Source organism: Phalacrocorax carbo, chromosome 27 (assembly GCF_963921805.1).
Source record: "Phalacrocorax carbo chromosome 27, bPhaCar2.1, whole genome shotgun sequence".
NCBI classification, from domain to species: Eukaryota; Metazoa; Chordata; class Aves; order Suliformes; family Phalacrocoracidae; genus Phalacrocorax; species Phalacrocorax carbo.
In genome coordinates this window covers 1,526,690-1,542,440 of record NC_087539.1, presented here as the reverse complement: position 1 = coordinate 1,542,440, position 15,751 = coordinate 1,526,690, and the positions used below count along the sequence as shown (strand labels likewise).

The window sequence follows — 15,751 nt, the reverse complement described above, 5'->3', positions numbered from 1 at the left end:
GGGCATTTGCAGGATTAATCCCCCCACCCTTCCCCTCCGGGGCTCCGAGCTGCCCTGCTCCCCCTTCCCCTGCCATTTCTCTCCCCGCTTTGTTCCTACAGCCGTTCTCCTTCCCATCGCAAATTCCCTCCCTGCAGGGGAGCCCCTTTACGACAGCAAAATAATTAAAAACTTGGCCAGACAAGTATGCGCGGCCCTGACGGTTGGCATCTGTCGCTGTGGGGCAGTTTGAAAGCGCTCATGCAGCGGTGTCCGTCTGTCTGTCCAGGCTTCCTGTGGCTGGAGCCATCTGATACCGCAGAGCTTCACCTCTGGGCATTGCGCTGCAGCGAAACCCTATCTGGGTTAGCTCCTAGATGCTACCAGGGTAAACACCACCGAGTAAGAACATCCCTGTGCGCGTGGAGGTGCCAGGGAACTGCTGCCCCCCTGTTTGAGATACGACAGAAAAGGCCAAGCATCTCTCTTCCACCCCAGAAACCCCTGTGTAGGTGCGAAGCATCAGCTCTAACCCCATCCCTGACCCCTCTCTGATGCTTCATGGGACTGACCTGGACGTGCAGGGAGGGAACAAGGCCGGCGCGGTATTGCAGACATGAGAAATGGGCTGCCTGCGCTTACAGAGCAGCTGGGAAACACCATCCATGGCGGGCAGAGACGGAGAAGAGCGGCCTATCACTGATTTAATAGGTAATAACATTTTCACCTGCTGCATCCTCAGAGCATTCACATGCCTAAAGGTCCCTCTAGCACAGCAAGCAAATAAGCAGGTAAACCTGGCAGATTTGACCCAGGTCTCAGTTTTAACTCCTTGCTCAAGTGCTGAGCGTTTATGTGATACTGGGCGAGTCATTTAAATGACCTGTTACAAATATACCTTCCTCAACAGTAAGAGAGGAAAAAAAACCACAACACACCCCCCCAACCAAAACCACCGCAGCGTTTCACCCCAAGGCACACATCAACAAAACAGCAGTTAGAGACCAGCGAGACTCGCGAAGGAATCGGGTGCTTCGGGACGCGGCTCTGCGCCGAGGGGGGTCCGCAAAAGCACGAGGAAGACAGGCTCGTGCTGCCTGGAGTAACGCACGGCTATCGCCAAGTAACTGCCAAAACCAAATGAGTTCGGTAGCAGGAGGCTTGGCGGCGGCGTGAAGACGGCACAGCGACCGTCTTCCCTGCGAGTTGGCCATCACCAACAGATTTCAGCCTAAATGGAACCATTTTCAGCAAATAGCATCATCCAGCGCACTCGGCCCGACGCGCGTTGGCTCGGGGCTGTCTCTGCACGTCCTTCCTACGGAGACCCAACACCACCAGCACCGTTTGTGGGGATGGGGCGGGGGGGGAGGAGAGAAAACAAAACAACAACACGAAAGACCTTCCAAAAATGTTGCATAAAAAGTGAACACTCAGCAGAGCGAGGTTTCCTGCGCAGTGAGAGTTGGCCAGCGAACGAACAGGAAATCACTGCTTCCTGCCTGCAGAGGAAGCGCCTATCTCATGCCTGTGATCAAAAACAAACAACACTTCAATTAAACAAACAAAGGACCTCAAACTTCAACAGCTCGCAGCCTGGGCCAGCTCCAGCAGTAGGGAAACACATCCAAAAATAAGAAGCTTGTAACCTTGAAAAAGGCCCTCATCCCCTTCCCCTTGCAGTGACGCTGCTCACACTGCGTGTGCAGAAAGCAGAAGGGATTAGGCAACCCCTCGGCCACATCCCTTGGAGGGTGCTGCCGTCCCAGGAGCCAGCCGTGCCGCCCCGGGAAGGGGGAGCGGTGGCCTCCAGGGACGTCCCCAGCTCTCGGGTTTGGTGACGGACAACTGCCGAGAGCCGGAGCCGCGCCTGGGCTCAGCCCCCCGCGCCCGGTGCCGCAAGTGCGCGGGACTCCCGGCCTCACTGAAACAACCCCCTCCTGCTCCAGCCTTTCAGCTCTGAGGAGGAGCTCGAGAAGCATTTGCCCAAGGACAGCGGCAGGGGCTCGGCGCCCTCCGACCCTCCGCGGGAGGCGAGAGCCAGCCCCGCATCTCCCGCGGCCGCAGGGGCTGTTTGACTCTCGAAGCTGGCAGGCGGCAACTTCTTCCTGCGCAAGACCCATCTCGGATGCCCGTGACTTCGTATGGCTTTAAGCCCTGTGTCTGGTCTCTGCTTGTCTCAGTTTTGGTTTGAGATTTAGTTTCACGTACAGGAATGTTTCCTTTCTGATCTGCTACAGAGATTCTTTTTTTTTTTTTTTTTCCTTTTTGTTCTAACGCAGATTTCACTTGTCTTAAATATCATGAATTCAGGAAATGGGAGGAGGGATCCTTTCTTATTACATCTGAGCAGAGCAGGATTTATAGTCCCTGGACTATAAATCATTCCTAGGAGCCACACAGCAACATGATCTCGAGCCTCTCACGATTTCAGGGTTTCACCTCCGTAAAGGGGCCAGAGGACGCCGAGGGCTGTGAAACGCTCGGGAATCCCGCACTGTTTTTTCCAAGTTGCTGAAAACCTTCAGTCTAGCCAAGTCACAGCGGAGAGACTGATCCGAATCCTTCTGACTCTTCCACAGCCAGGCCCTCCCCGTGGCGGGCTGTACTGTCGGCGCTCGGATCGGCCACTGTGCCTGGGAGAAGCAGAGCCTGCTGCAGCATTTATCGAGTGAGTTATGGGGTCTGGGTCTCACCGAACGAATGACCAACACCAAGCACGTGCCGTTTCCCAGATTTAAAGCACAAGCACGAAGACATGGAGGAAATAGTTCTGCTTCAAACCCAAAGCCTCAGGATGTCTCCAACTCAAAACCCAGCTCTGGAAAGCCTAGATTCCCTTCAAAGCCACGTTCTGTCCCCAGAACGAGCCCTTTCCTCCTGTGTGAGACTATCTGCCTGCCAGGTCCTCCAGCCTGGTGTCCATCCAGCCAGGATCTTCCAGGCTGAGCCCCAGAGCTCCAGCATTGCTCATTCTGCACGTGTCCGGCGCTCTGGGCTTTTCCAAAGCCAGGCTGGCCGGAAAAACTGCTCTCCCAGCATGAAAGCGAGCACAGAAAAACAAAAAAAAAAAAAAAAAGAAACAAAAAGGCTGGGGCTGTCCTGGGTCTTTGTGTTCAAAAGGGAGCGCTTTTCTCCGTCTCGCTGAGCGCGCTTGACGACGTGGTGAGAAATATGGTTCAGGAACAAAGGCCGGCGAGCAGTTACCAGGGAGGAGCAGGCTGGCATGAGAAAAAAAAAGAGGCTAAAGCAGGCTGAACCGCAGCGTTACCTGTCTCCCAGCCTGCTGAGGACTAGCAGAAGCCATGGACTGGCAGCCCAGGGTTGCAGCAGCGCCGGAGGGACCTGGTGACCTTCGAGAGAGGCTCCGTCTCCTCCTGTTCCACCCTCCGTTCCAGGGGCGCAGCATCTCAAGTCCTGACACACTCGCTCTGCTGTAGGTTTGCACCAGTGCTGCAAAGCTCAGGATGGGTTTTACAGACCTGCTCGCGTCTGCCAGCCACGGCGCAAAGCACAACACAATCATTATTTAGTTTTTTTCATCAGCGCATTTTGCATTTGAAAGATGCCAAAGCAACAGCGAACTAGATCCGACCACGGGCTGAGGGAATAACTATTCCAGAGTCACCGATAGCCCTGCAATGGTCTTGGACAGCAAATTTCAAGGATGTGAGTGGCCACAAGGGTCTTCCTGTGTGGCCACCACACAAAAACCTCTTATTTAGTGGTTTGTCTGGTGATATTATAACCATCAGGTGCAGCCATCACAGATTTGCTAAATGCTTGCAGCTCAGGCAAGATTTTTTTTTGCCTCACCCGCCTGGTTTGTTCAGGGGGGGAAGAGGGGGGGATGTTTACCTGTTTCCTGGCATTATAGCTGCTCGCTGCTTTTATTTGCTTTTAAAGTAAACTTCCTGATGAATTAACCGAGCCAAGTTAATACATATTTAAAGTGCATCTTCCTGACGACACACACAATGCAAGGCTGTGCCTGTCCAGGAGAGATACCAAGGGGAAAGTGCCACTGGAAATAAGGTCACAGCTGGGTACCTGTCACTCCCCATCCCTGTGCACCCCGAGGGTGGTCACACACGTCGTATCACCTCAATCCCAATTTACCAACTGCTCCAAACGGCCATTTCTACGGGCTTTGTCCCAGGTTTCCCTTCTGCATGTGACAACCCGCACTGAGCGACCCCAAGCCCAGCTTCACCAGGGGAACGGGGCCCTAAAGCCAGGGGGAGGAGTGCCGGAGTCTCCCATAGTCCATCGGGATGCCAAGAAGCTGCGTGAAGTGGGACGAGCGCTGCCACCCCCCCGGTCCCTCCCGCCTTCGCCCAGCTGCCCACTGGCCGCGGCACTGGGGCGGTCGGGGGGAGCGGCTGGGCCGGGGTACAGCGCCAGCGGTGGCAGCAATCACCGGGCCTCGCCAAAGCATCCCAGCAGGGACAAGGCGTGAGGGCCAAGCGCCAGGACGCGGTCTGAATACAGAGCTCCTGTGCCGCGGGAAGGGCCTCTCTGGACGTTTGCACCCTGCAAGCTCTCGTCCGAGTCTTTGTACAACAATGTCTGGTCCTTCCTACTGCAGAATCGCAGCCCTGGCCTGACGGATAAAAGGGTTGCTGATGCTGTTCCATCCCTTGCTGGAAAATACATGCAACATCCCTGGAAAGTTGATTGCTAATATGGAAATGCTGGCCAATTTCCTCATTGTGTAAGTGCCAAGAACACAGATGAGCTCCTGGAGGCTGCTATGGAGGGGACTATGGGCACAGAGGTGGGGAAGACTTTCCGCGGCAGAAGTGGCAGTAAAGTTCTCATCGCCTCCTGAAAAAATCAAGGGAACGCGATTATGCCTCTGAAAAGCTCCATTAAATCTGAAGGTTTCATCTACATTTATATTAACACATGTCAGCTCCTGCTGGAAAAGTGCCTGTCCCAGGCAGTAGCACAACAGCTTTGGAGGTTTCCTCCTGCCGCAGATCTGAGATCTGTTCAGTATCAAGTCTGGAGATGCTCATTTCACCTCCCTCATTCCGCTACTTTAAAGCCCAGTTGTATAAAAAACTCCTCCAACTTAGTCAACGGGATGTAAGGTGAATGTGACCTCTTTCCTTATGCCGATAGGCTCTGATCCTCCCTGGACTAATCCTGTTCTTGTCCACCCAGCCTCGCGTCCGTTCCTGAGCCGTGTCTAACTCCAGCTCCTAGCCCACCTGCACAGATAGCAGGGCGCTGCCCGAAGGTCAGCAGGGGTCTCTGGTGAGAGCAGATGCCACAAGCACGGCTGCACTGGGGTGATGGGAAAACACCCGATGTGTTGGACTAGAAACGCGATTTTAAGGAGAAAAGCTCAAAAACAAAAAGTTTATCTAGCCTACTCGGACTTCCCGTATAACGGACTACACAGGCTCTCTAGATGACTTTTGCACAAGCCACAAGTTCTGCAGGTCTCTTAGAAAACATCCAGTCGTGTTTTGCACAGTTTATATGTTGCAGACCACGGGACAACTTTTAGGTTGTTTATAGCACAAGAACACACCGTGCTCCAGCGGCGGCCCGAACCAACGCAGAATCCCAGTCTCAGTAATGCTTTAATGAGTAATAGAAGTGTTGTTTTATACCTTCTTTGATCGTCCCCTGTTTATAAGGCCCAAAATCATGCTTGGTTTTTAACTGCCATTTTATACTGGCGACAGTACCAGTAGATTTCTTCTTTCAAAGCCTCCTAGAGCCCCTTCAAGGCATTGCTTCCTCAGACAGAGCCCCCCATTGCAAATACGCCCTACATCTATGACAGGAAGCATCAACATTTATATTTTAAAAAAAAAAATTAACTCTAGTGAGATTAAAGGACACAGCTGCTCATTTTATGTGCCCAGGTATCACGTTGGGCCTTACGGGAGAAGCGGGGCATGTCCTCCTGCTTACCCAGGTGGTGGCCAAATCCTGCCCAGGGTCTGTTTCCTAGAATAGAGCCAGCAGTCAGCATCTGACCTACTTTCTCTGTTCTCAGCTGTAGTCTTGCAGTGTTTTCTAACACAGAATCCCAGCCTGGCGGGGGCTGGCAGGGCCCTCGGGAGCTCACCCCGTCCCACCCCTGCTGGAGCAGGCACCCCCAGAGCAGGGGCACAGGGCCGCGTCCAGGCGGGGGGTGAAATTTCTAAACACAAAATCACATTGTTTGCACGTGCTCAGGTTTACCCTGTTAAGCTGAATTTCCCTTTGTCAGCTCTCTTTCCTCTGTTTTTCCTGTCTTCCATGTCCAAGTCATCAGCTGCTTCTCCTAAAGCCCCTACCAGAAGGATTCAATTTATCCAGATGAGAAGCGCACATCAAATATCTACTTTTAGCTGAGATGAACAGTCCCCAAAAGAGGCTCCTCCTCCCCTCTGCCTGCAAAGGGAGCCAAGGCTGAGCAGCTCACCTGGGCTCATCCACCTTAACTTGGATGAATTCCACCCGACAAGCCTCTACATGGCATGAAGGAGCCCAATAAAGCCATTGGAAACCTTCTTAATTGCAGTTATCCCAGACTTTCCTTCCTGTTCTGGGGCAGAAGGCAGAAATTTGGGAAACTCACCTGTAATAGCGCTGTTAGGAGAATTTATCGGAGGATCAGTCATTATGGAGGCTTGCTATGGGCTTTCAGGGACCAATCTTTTCCATGCCCCATCCCAAGGACCTCGGATACCCTGTGGTATTTCCTAGGCTAAGATAGTCTTTCCTACGAATCGTATTTCGGCGCAGGCAGCAGATACTGGAGACAGATGGAGATGAAGAGGAGAAGCTCAAGGGGGGACACCGAGACACGGGGTCATTAGATAACAACATCTGGGCCGTATTTAGTTGCATGCAATCGGCGACTCAGCCTGGGAGTCGTTTCACTTCACGGTGTCTTTGGCAGCGAAGCCTTAACGACGTCCCACCAAGGCCACTCGATCCCACCGGCGCGTTGCCGTTCACGGCCGCTCTCGGCAGCGGCACGGCTATCGCTTGTGGCGTTGTACTGTTAACCAGATCACTCAGCTAATACCGAGCAACCGAGGTTAAAAACAAACCCTTCGGGCCCAGTCTAACCACACTGAGTCACGCGAGTTCAGTGGCAGAAGTCAAGGGGCACCGAGGGACGAGAAAAGCAGCAGAACTGCCGGAGCACCTTCCCCCCCGACAGCAGCTACTGCTGCATCTCGCTAGCTCTCCCCTCCCCTGCTTTTCCAGACTCAGGCGGTCACCAGTCTGCTAAGGAAAACGCCATAACACAGCAACATTTCTCTTAAGCACGCAGTATTTCCCACTTGCCGAAGTCCATCTAGTCCCGGTGTCCTCAGTCCATCCTGTCCTGCGGGCTCCTGCGCCCACGTGCATCGCCTGCACTTACTCTGCACATTGGTTTTCCCCCAATTCCCCTAAGTAGCATGAAGGTAGGGGACACATTCCAAGTTATTCAGCAACTAGAGGAGCCGGTACAAGTGAGAGAGGGGACTTTTTGACCTCAGAAATCATTCAGAGTCACGGCGCCTGCGCCTGTGTTCCCCTTGTCACCTGGCCACTGCAAGCAAGACAAGCCTGCATGACAGTGGAGGCAAAGAAAGGGACCGCTACACCAAGGAGTGCATCAGCGCATGCTGGAGCTCGCAGAACGCAAACACCTCGCAAGGAAGGTTTCATGAGACGAGCGTATTTTAGCTGTTTGCAAAGGCCTGACGGCAAGAGCAGCGGGGACGCGCCAGGAGCGCAGGGCTGGTTTGGTGCCCATCGAGCAGAGCAAGTGTCCGGCGAAGCTGCTCTGGAGGAGGAGCTGGCGGGTTTACAGTGTGCTTTTTTGCAGCACACAGTCCCTTGAGAAGATCTTAAAGCTTCATCTGGGATAGATGCCTTTGTGTCTGTCACCGTCTCCCATGTGAATCAGTTTCAGTTTCCCGGGAGGATGAGACTGGGACCCTGTACTGGAAGTTGCAAGTTAGGCAGCAGCTTCATCACTCGCCCCGAATTCCCTTAATTAACATACATCACGCTGCTGCCGAGACGTTCTGTATTTTGCCTCCTGCTTTTCTGCGCACGAAACGGATCCCTCGGGCAAACCTAGACTCCAGATAACGCTCTGCAACGACAACAGGCGCTGCGCCTCTGCCTGCTCTCTGCGGTCCCCAGCACGGAGCGCAGCAAGCCCCACCGCCACGCTCCCCCCCGGGACGCAGCAGTCGCGAGCCGCCGATCCCCTGCACCAAGCACAAGCTCCCCCGTGCTCCAGCCCATCTCTCACTTCGCCATTTAAAACAGACAGGAAAATTCCTGCGAGGCTGTTGAAGGCAAGAAATGCCCCGGACACCGGCAGGAAGGTCTGCAGCATCGGCGTGACGCAGCCCTCGCCTCCGAAACCAAGCGCCCCTGGATCGTGGAGGTGTCTCCCACCTGGTGCCTTCCCAGGCTCCTCTCTTAGCGTCGCCCCAGGACTGCACAGCCCCAGAGCTGCGGGGAAGATGTCCCTCCCGCAGCCCAGCTCAGAGTCACGCCTGGTTGCATCACGTTTGTTTTTCTTTGCCTTTGAGATCAGGATTCCCCCCGCCCTGCCGAGAGCCAGGTTTTGCCCCGTTTCCCAAGGAGGGGAGCCAGCGGGTGACCCAAATCCAAGCACGCAGCTGGGTGGCAGAGCCTTCTCCAGCACACGGGTACGCCGGGGGCAGCGTCCGGCGGGGACGGCGTCGGCTGGTTGGGTTTCCGAGAGCTGTAACGTTCCCAGCATCTGCTCTTGCGCTACGCGACACCTCCGCAGCCCGAGCGCGGCGAGGGGACCCCGGCGCCGCGGGACAGGCACGAGCGCCCACCGGGAACGGCCGCGTTTGCGGGCGCGGTGACCGCCGGGGTCACTAGCAGGCTACTCACCCTGGCTTTGTCCTTGCATCCAGAGGAATTAAAGCCCTTGGAGATGAGGTCGCATTGTTCAAGATGTGCTTAAGGGAGGCAGCTGCTTTCTTTATATCTCAAGATTCACTAAAGTTCAGGAAGAGAGAGAGAGAAAGAGAGGGGACGGCGAAAGGGGAGGGACTGAGCGAAGGGCCCAGAGGCTGTATAGAATGACAATGGAAGGAAATGCTTTATCAAACCTAGAAAGCCAACCCTGTCCTGGGAACACAGAGGGAGGAAAAAAAAAAAAACAACTTGCAGAAGAAAAGCGAGTTCAGCTGCCCCGGGTTCCTCCCTTGGCAGCGCAAGCCCGCCTCCCCCAGCCCCTCTCTCCTAAACACAATGTGAGCCGGTGAAAGCCGTCAGGCTCAGACACTTTTTTTTTTTCTTTCATTAAACAGAGAGAAGTTTCAGTTCTTTTTAAAAAAAAAAAAAAAAAAAAAAGAATCCAACAACCAAACCCTGCCCGGGAATGGGAATGTGACGCTCTTCCCCCTCCCCCGGCTCCAGCCTTCCAAGTTTCTATGAGTCAAACGTTTGCAATGTGTTACCGAAATGTTACCAAGCTGGAATGCAGCATCTGAGAGGGTTCAGCTAATAAAACGTTTGTTTGTTGGCTGGGAGAAAGTGTCACCGGCAGAGAATTCGCTGCCTCTTCTTCCTTTTGTTTTTCCCATCTGTGTCTTACGCGGAGAGGGTTAACTGGGCGTGCAGTGCCGACACCCGAGGAGGGGGGCATTAACCCAGCGCTCCCTGTCCCAAATGGAAAGGGAAATCGCGCCGTAAAGTGAGAGACCGAGGGAAACAGTCCATCTGATAGAGCAGGTGGGAAACAGGGGGCTGGAGAGAAATTAAATTGTACAGGCACCCTCGGGCACGGCTGGGACAGACCTCAGCTACTGAAGCACAACTTCTCAGACACAGGCTGTGGGATTTTGGGGTCGGAGAAGTACTATTTCCTCATCTAACACTCCTTAGGTTTGTCCCAAGATAGGACCTTTCATCCAAGACAACGACTCACTGGGCCCGACGTCTACAGCGTTTGCCAGGAGCAGCTGCTCTGGATTTGCACACAAACTCCTCAATTTTTTCCTCAATAATTTAACAGCCTAACAAGGAGCACTTTAATTATGTTAACTCACCACCAAAACCTGTGTCTTTTCTTGTTTGGCTGCGCCTGGCTTTAACTCCTGGAAATTGATTACTGTTATGCAGTTTATCACTTTCAAATCTAGTCAAATCCAGTATTTTCCAGTGTCTCTAAACACACCGTTGAATAATGGATCGAGAGGCTGCTGGGTTTTGATGCACCGAACAGACGAAGGTCCTTCGATAGCTCACTGCAGGCCACGCTCTCCTGTCGCCGCTCCTCTGCGACGAGCTGATCTCTGCCCTGCCTGAAGCCATCCTTCCTTTCAAGAATTTGTCGAGGGAAAAGCACACAGATTTCAAACACAAAGTCAGCTGCAATCAGGGAAAAAAGGTCCAGCCTGAGGATTTCATTTTGAATGTGTTCAGAAGAGTTAAGCCAGCTGCACTCCAAGATGCTAAACCCTCTTATAACGCCGGGTAAAGGCTCCGAAAGCCCAGATGCCTGTATCTAATCTTCACCTGGAGTTTTCAGCACTTACAAAAAGTAGTGGGAGCTGGAGAGGGCTTCCTCGCTGGCTGCTCAGGAGAAGCTCTCCAGGGTGAGACTCTGTTGTACGCCTGGTCTTGGCTCCATTCCCACCACTGCTGTCCCCCCGACCCTCGAGGATCTTGGCCACACCATTACCTGCCCCTCGCTCCTCCACCTGGAGGAGAAGCCACTGGCGGTGGTGCAAAGGGCTAGCGGGACCTCCCGCACGCTGAGGGACGCAGATGTAGCATCTTCCACTAGATCTACAGGGGAATTTGGGCCATAGCACGGTAATTTCGCACCTCTGAGTTTCTGAGCATCTCACCCTCACTTGGGAGCACACCCTAGTCCAAGAAGAGCTCACGAGGATGATGGGTGCGAGAAGGAAAGTAGGAGAATAGGGGAGAAGCTGAGGGACCGTCCTCCTTCAGTGCTTGCAAGCCTTAGTCTTTCCAGGAGGTGGCTCCTTCCACCTGGGATTCCAGCCCCAAACCACTTCCAAGGCTTGTAGCCTTCACCTTTCTGAAGGACCTTGTCTTCAGGGTTACAGCTCCAGGAGGAAGACAGCAGTGCTCTTCCTGCCTCACCCATTGCCACCCCAAGCATCCCTCTCAATAACAGCAGCTGGCCTAATGCAGGGGGCCTGGCTTCAGGTTTTGCCTCTGAGGGAAGGAAAATCTCCAGCAGGCAGGAGCATCCTCCCAGGAGCCTTGCGAAGGGATGGGCTCCACCTCTTCCGCCGAAGTTGCCCTGCTTTGTGCAGGGAGCACACAAACTCTCCCGAGAGTGGGGTCTGGGCTCCCCGCCCTGCTCCTGGGCTGGAGGATCATGGTCAACCTGTCCTGGCTATTTCCAGCCCAAGCACAAATTATCCTTCAGTGCCAACTGGAGCAATGTCAGTGGGCAAGAGGGAGCGTGGTGGACCTTCTCCCACCCCTAAAAACCAAGCGATGCCCGTCCCGCTCTAGCAGGGATGTGAATGCCTGAGACTAGAAACAGCTGAAGGCTTCTCAAAAGCAAAAGGTTAGTTTTGCTGTCACAAGGATGAGGGAGAAAATCGCTCATTTGTCCCCACAGCTGGCAGCAGCAAAATTCATGGTCATGGCAACAGCAGGACAGGTTCTGGAAGGGGGCTGGGAGGGATCCGTCGGGCCGCAGAAAGCTGCGACTGAGGGCTGCTTTCTCCCCCAAACGAGAAGTCACATCCTGGGGTGGCCCAGGCGGGCCCGGCCTGGAGAAGTCCCACAGGTGAAAAAATAACGTTCCTGGGATTTTTCTGACTCTGTTCTCAGATAAAAGAACCCGACAACCTGAAAGAGGGAAGAAAAAAAAAAAAGAAAAATAAAAAAGACCATGGGGAAAGATCTGAGGGGAAAGGAAATTGCCGCGGTAAAGATGTGCTGAGGAGAGAGTTTGGCAGTCAGCCACGCGGAGCCGAGTGCCCCCAAACAGGGTCACTCCTGCTCCGGGTCCCAGCCGAGTTTTTATTTTGAGTTACAAACTTTTACCTAGTTGGGTGTTTGCATCATTTGCATGTTAGGTGTAAGGACGCAGAAGGAATTGCCAAAAGCAGAGCTGTTTAAAGGCCAGGCAGCGATAAGAGATACTGCCTTGTTTAACAAAGAGACATTTCCATATCTAAGGAAGTGAGGCAATCCTGTCTAATTAGGAAGACTGACCGAAGCCTGCCAGGAGGAAGAAAGAGGGTGCAAGATTAAAATCCTTGTGTTTCAAGGGTGGAGGAGACCAGCCGGGAAAGCTCACGTTCTACCAACTGGAGAGCCCAGAAGACGTTGTGTGGCAGCTCGAGCCCTGGAAATGGTTACGATGGTGGCTCTAAGGAGGTTCCTGAAGGTTTGTCTGAAGGGTGGCCATCCAAGATAAGTTCTGTCCCAAAGAAGCTCTGTCGCTCTCAGAGGCACCCGAGGCCAAAGGGAAACTCTGAACACTACCCCGCGGGACAGACAGACAGACAGCTGGATGAGAGAGAGGAGGATTTTGGGCGCGTCTGCACCCCGGCAGTCGGAGGGAGCGTTCCCCGCTGTCGCTGGATGGAAAGACCCTTGTCCGAGGACCCGAGGCGCACATGGCTGCTTTGGCACAGGGGCAGCTGGAGTCTCCTGAAAGGGTCAGTTCTGCCCCGAAAGAACAACACGGGCCGTCAGGGAGAGCCGGAGGGGAGAGAGCCCACACGGAGCTTTTGGGGTACAGCGGTGGCACGCGCGTGCGCGGGGCTGCGAGCGCATATAGACACACACACACACACACACACACCCGCTGCAAATGGGGGCGGCGGGTTCACGCTGTAGAAGGAGTCGGAAAGTGGCACCCAGTGGACTTCGGGGTGGGAACGCCCAGGGATGGAGCAGGCAGAGAGCGGGGCTTTCAGAAACCACGCCGCAACCCGTCATCTGAAGGAAAGCATACGCCTAGCTCCTTTGAACTTCTGCAGTTGTGCAAATGCTAAGCCCCAGCGCTCTAATCTGCGCTCGCATTATCCAAGAGCACTTCTTCAAGGCTTTATCATGGAAAAAACAAACCTCTATACATTCCAGTGGGCTCCTGAAATCCCTAGCTATGAACACTGCTCTCTCAAAGGGAAATCTTCACGTAGTCCACAAGCGCTTATTTGCCCTTCGTACCACCGCCTCGCAGGCACGCCCTGCTCATTTAAGGAGGTACACGGAGAGGAGGAATTTCAAAATTTCAGGAAATTTCAGGGGAACTTTAGGCCAGCCCAGAGGAACGTAAAGACATACTTGGAGAATGCTCACACCATGTGGGAATGATGTTCCGGGACACTCCCAGAAGACGCTGTGCGCACTGCAAACTTGCAATCTGCACAGCAGATTGCTTTGGAACAAGGGATGAAATAGCTCTGAAGGGACTACTTTGGCCTCGTTCTGTGCTATCCCTCTTTTCTGCAGATGACGGTCCCACTTAAGCCTGGGATGTCTCTTCTCGGAGTATATCTGACACTAAGAGCCATCCTCCCGAGCCCTGCGTGGCCCAGCACACCAGGCACGGTGGCTCAGCACCGACTAACCCGGGCAGTTCTCCCTCAGCGCAAGATTCCCCCGCTCTGCCATCCCCTGACGCTGGTCCAGCAGCCCAGTAAAGAAGCCCCAACATCCCCATCAGCGGGAGAGCTGGTGGCACGGCCGTGCCACGTTGCCTTCCGCGGTTACGTGCCAGAAGGCCTGAGCGGCTCCGGCGGCAGCGTTTGTTGGCAGATGCTCCTTCCCCGGTGGCCTCTCGAGCGTGGCACAGTCACATCAGTGTGGACAGTTCATTTAGGGCTGGGAAAGCTGAGGCAGCGTAGGGAGGAGAGGAAGGGTCCTTTAGATTGCATAGATACCGCCAGCTATTTCTGCAGCCTTTTCGGCTAGAAACTACTTAAAATTTGTACGCTGGAAAGCTACAGGCTGATGTTTCTGTAACAAATGAGGCCAGGGCAGGTCCAAGATGGTGTTTAGGAGTATAAAGGGGCAAATGGACTTTGTAAAACCTTTGGGTGACAAGGAGCACAAGCTTTGCTGAAGATCCTACTAGGTGCCTGTATCTGTGCTGGACATGCCGTCAGGACCCCATCTCTTCCAGTCAAAGCACAAAGACCTAAGCTGTGCTGTGGGGTCCCAGGCTCTCGAGCTAAGTCAGGTGCATCCCACCTGCCCTGGCATACTTTCAAGAGCTTGGTCTTTGCTTCCAGCGGCCACGAGCCTGCTCTCACATCACCCGAGGTCCACCTCCCCCCCCCGAAAGGTGAATGGAGACGGGGACTGCCAGAATTGCCCTTAGACACTGAGCTGGCCATCAGGGGCTTAAAGCTGGAGGAGCAGCAGCGTGGGTGCAGGCAGTGGATGTGCGAGGCAGGGGGAGGAGAGCCGCCTGGAGCCGCATCTCTCTCCATAGAAGGCAGGAAACGAGCAGGTTTGTTTCTTCAGGAGGAGGAGAGTTACGTATGCAAGGCACGCTGCTAAAAATACTCGGAGCTGTTGAGGACCAGGGCGTACAAGAGAGGTCGCGCAGGAGAGCACACCACGGGGAGCCCCGTGTTAGGGGAAGGCGGTGATGCCTCCTGTGTGGCACTACGGCCTTCCTTACAGCCTCTGCAGCGTATCCTGATGTTCAGGATACCCAAGGGGCAGGACTGGGGTGTCCGAGACCCACAAAACTGGATGTTCTCTGAATCCTGCCCACGTACTTTGGCTTTTGTTTTAGGCGCTGAAGTGAACTCAGCAGCCCAGCTCGGCCTGTTCATTAGCAATTAGTACACAAAGCAATTCAAGCCCCAGCGACGCTCTGCAGGTTCTTCACATCCATATTGCGATGGTGCAGGGAACAGAGATATGAGCCCCCCACAGGTCACCCCGGGGGAGCCGGGGCTCCTGCACAGCACAGAGCAGCACCCAACACAGGGGAGACCAATGAGGCCAAAACCCCTCGACGGGGGACAGCTGTACCCAGCCTCTGTCCATGTGACAAACAGGCAAGATATCACACACCAAGAACGTTTTAGACACCTGACACAGAACAGGGAGGGGACACGGAATGGCAGAGCCTCACACCTCTAACCCCAGGGTAGACCTTCCCTCTGGGGTGCACTAATTGTCTGAGAGCAACTCTAACCATTCCTCAGGGGGTGCTTCCATTAACAACAGTTCAGCCCCCCACAAACCCCACTGAAGAACAAGGGCCAGGTTAAACTCACCCATTTTCCCAGCTCCAAGCTTCTAAGGATGGAGACAGTGGCACGTCAGCATGCACGATGCCCCTCCGCATCACACCACCATCTCCCTGGAGACCTCATCCAACAGCAGACCTGCTTGAATCATTTCATATCTTCTCAAGTTTCAGCTAGCAAAAAAAAGGCATTTCAAATAATTTTTCCCCTTTTGAAAAGGCTGGTCCCTTGCGGACAACTCCACAGCAAGGGCGTGAGGAAGAACTCGCCTGGCCTGGGTCCCAGTAAATCACAGTTCAGAGACAGCTGAACTCCATTTTGTGATTATTAACCCCAGCCCTGCTCCATTTGTTTGGCCTGTCTGAGGCTATATATAGAGATGGGAGCAGGCATGGCCAGGGGACAATTGTGTGCAGCTGTTGAGCACAGCCCCCCACCTTTCCCCCAAAAAAAGGAAAAAAAAATATTAAAAATTCCAGCAAAACAGGAAGACTATGGCTGGGAAATGAGAAGCAGCTGTGAAGAGGAGGGATGAGATGTCATACAGGGAGGTGACTTCA

General features: G+C 53.9%; 1 protein-coding gene across 2 annotated transcripts in view; it reads right to left on the bottom strand.

Moving 5' to 3' along the window:
• The window catches only part of HDAC7 (histone deacetylase 7), a 95,537-nt gene extending 80,192 nt beyond the window's left edge, over positions 1-15,345 (bottom strand). The window contains exon 1 of one of the 2 annotated variants that reach the window (XM_064474366.1): positions 15,219-15,345. In XM_064474366.1, coding sequence (XP_064330436.1) covers positions 15,219-15,222 — 4 coding nt within the window. In that variant the 5' untranslated portion in view covers positions 15,223-15,345. Of the gene's footprint in view, positions 1-8,865; positions 9,116-15,218 lie in introns of those variants that run through there. The other variant, XM_064474365.1, reaches the window with a different exon arrangement.
• Positions 15,346-15,751: the final 406 nt, after the last annotated feature.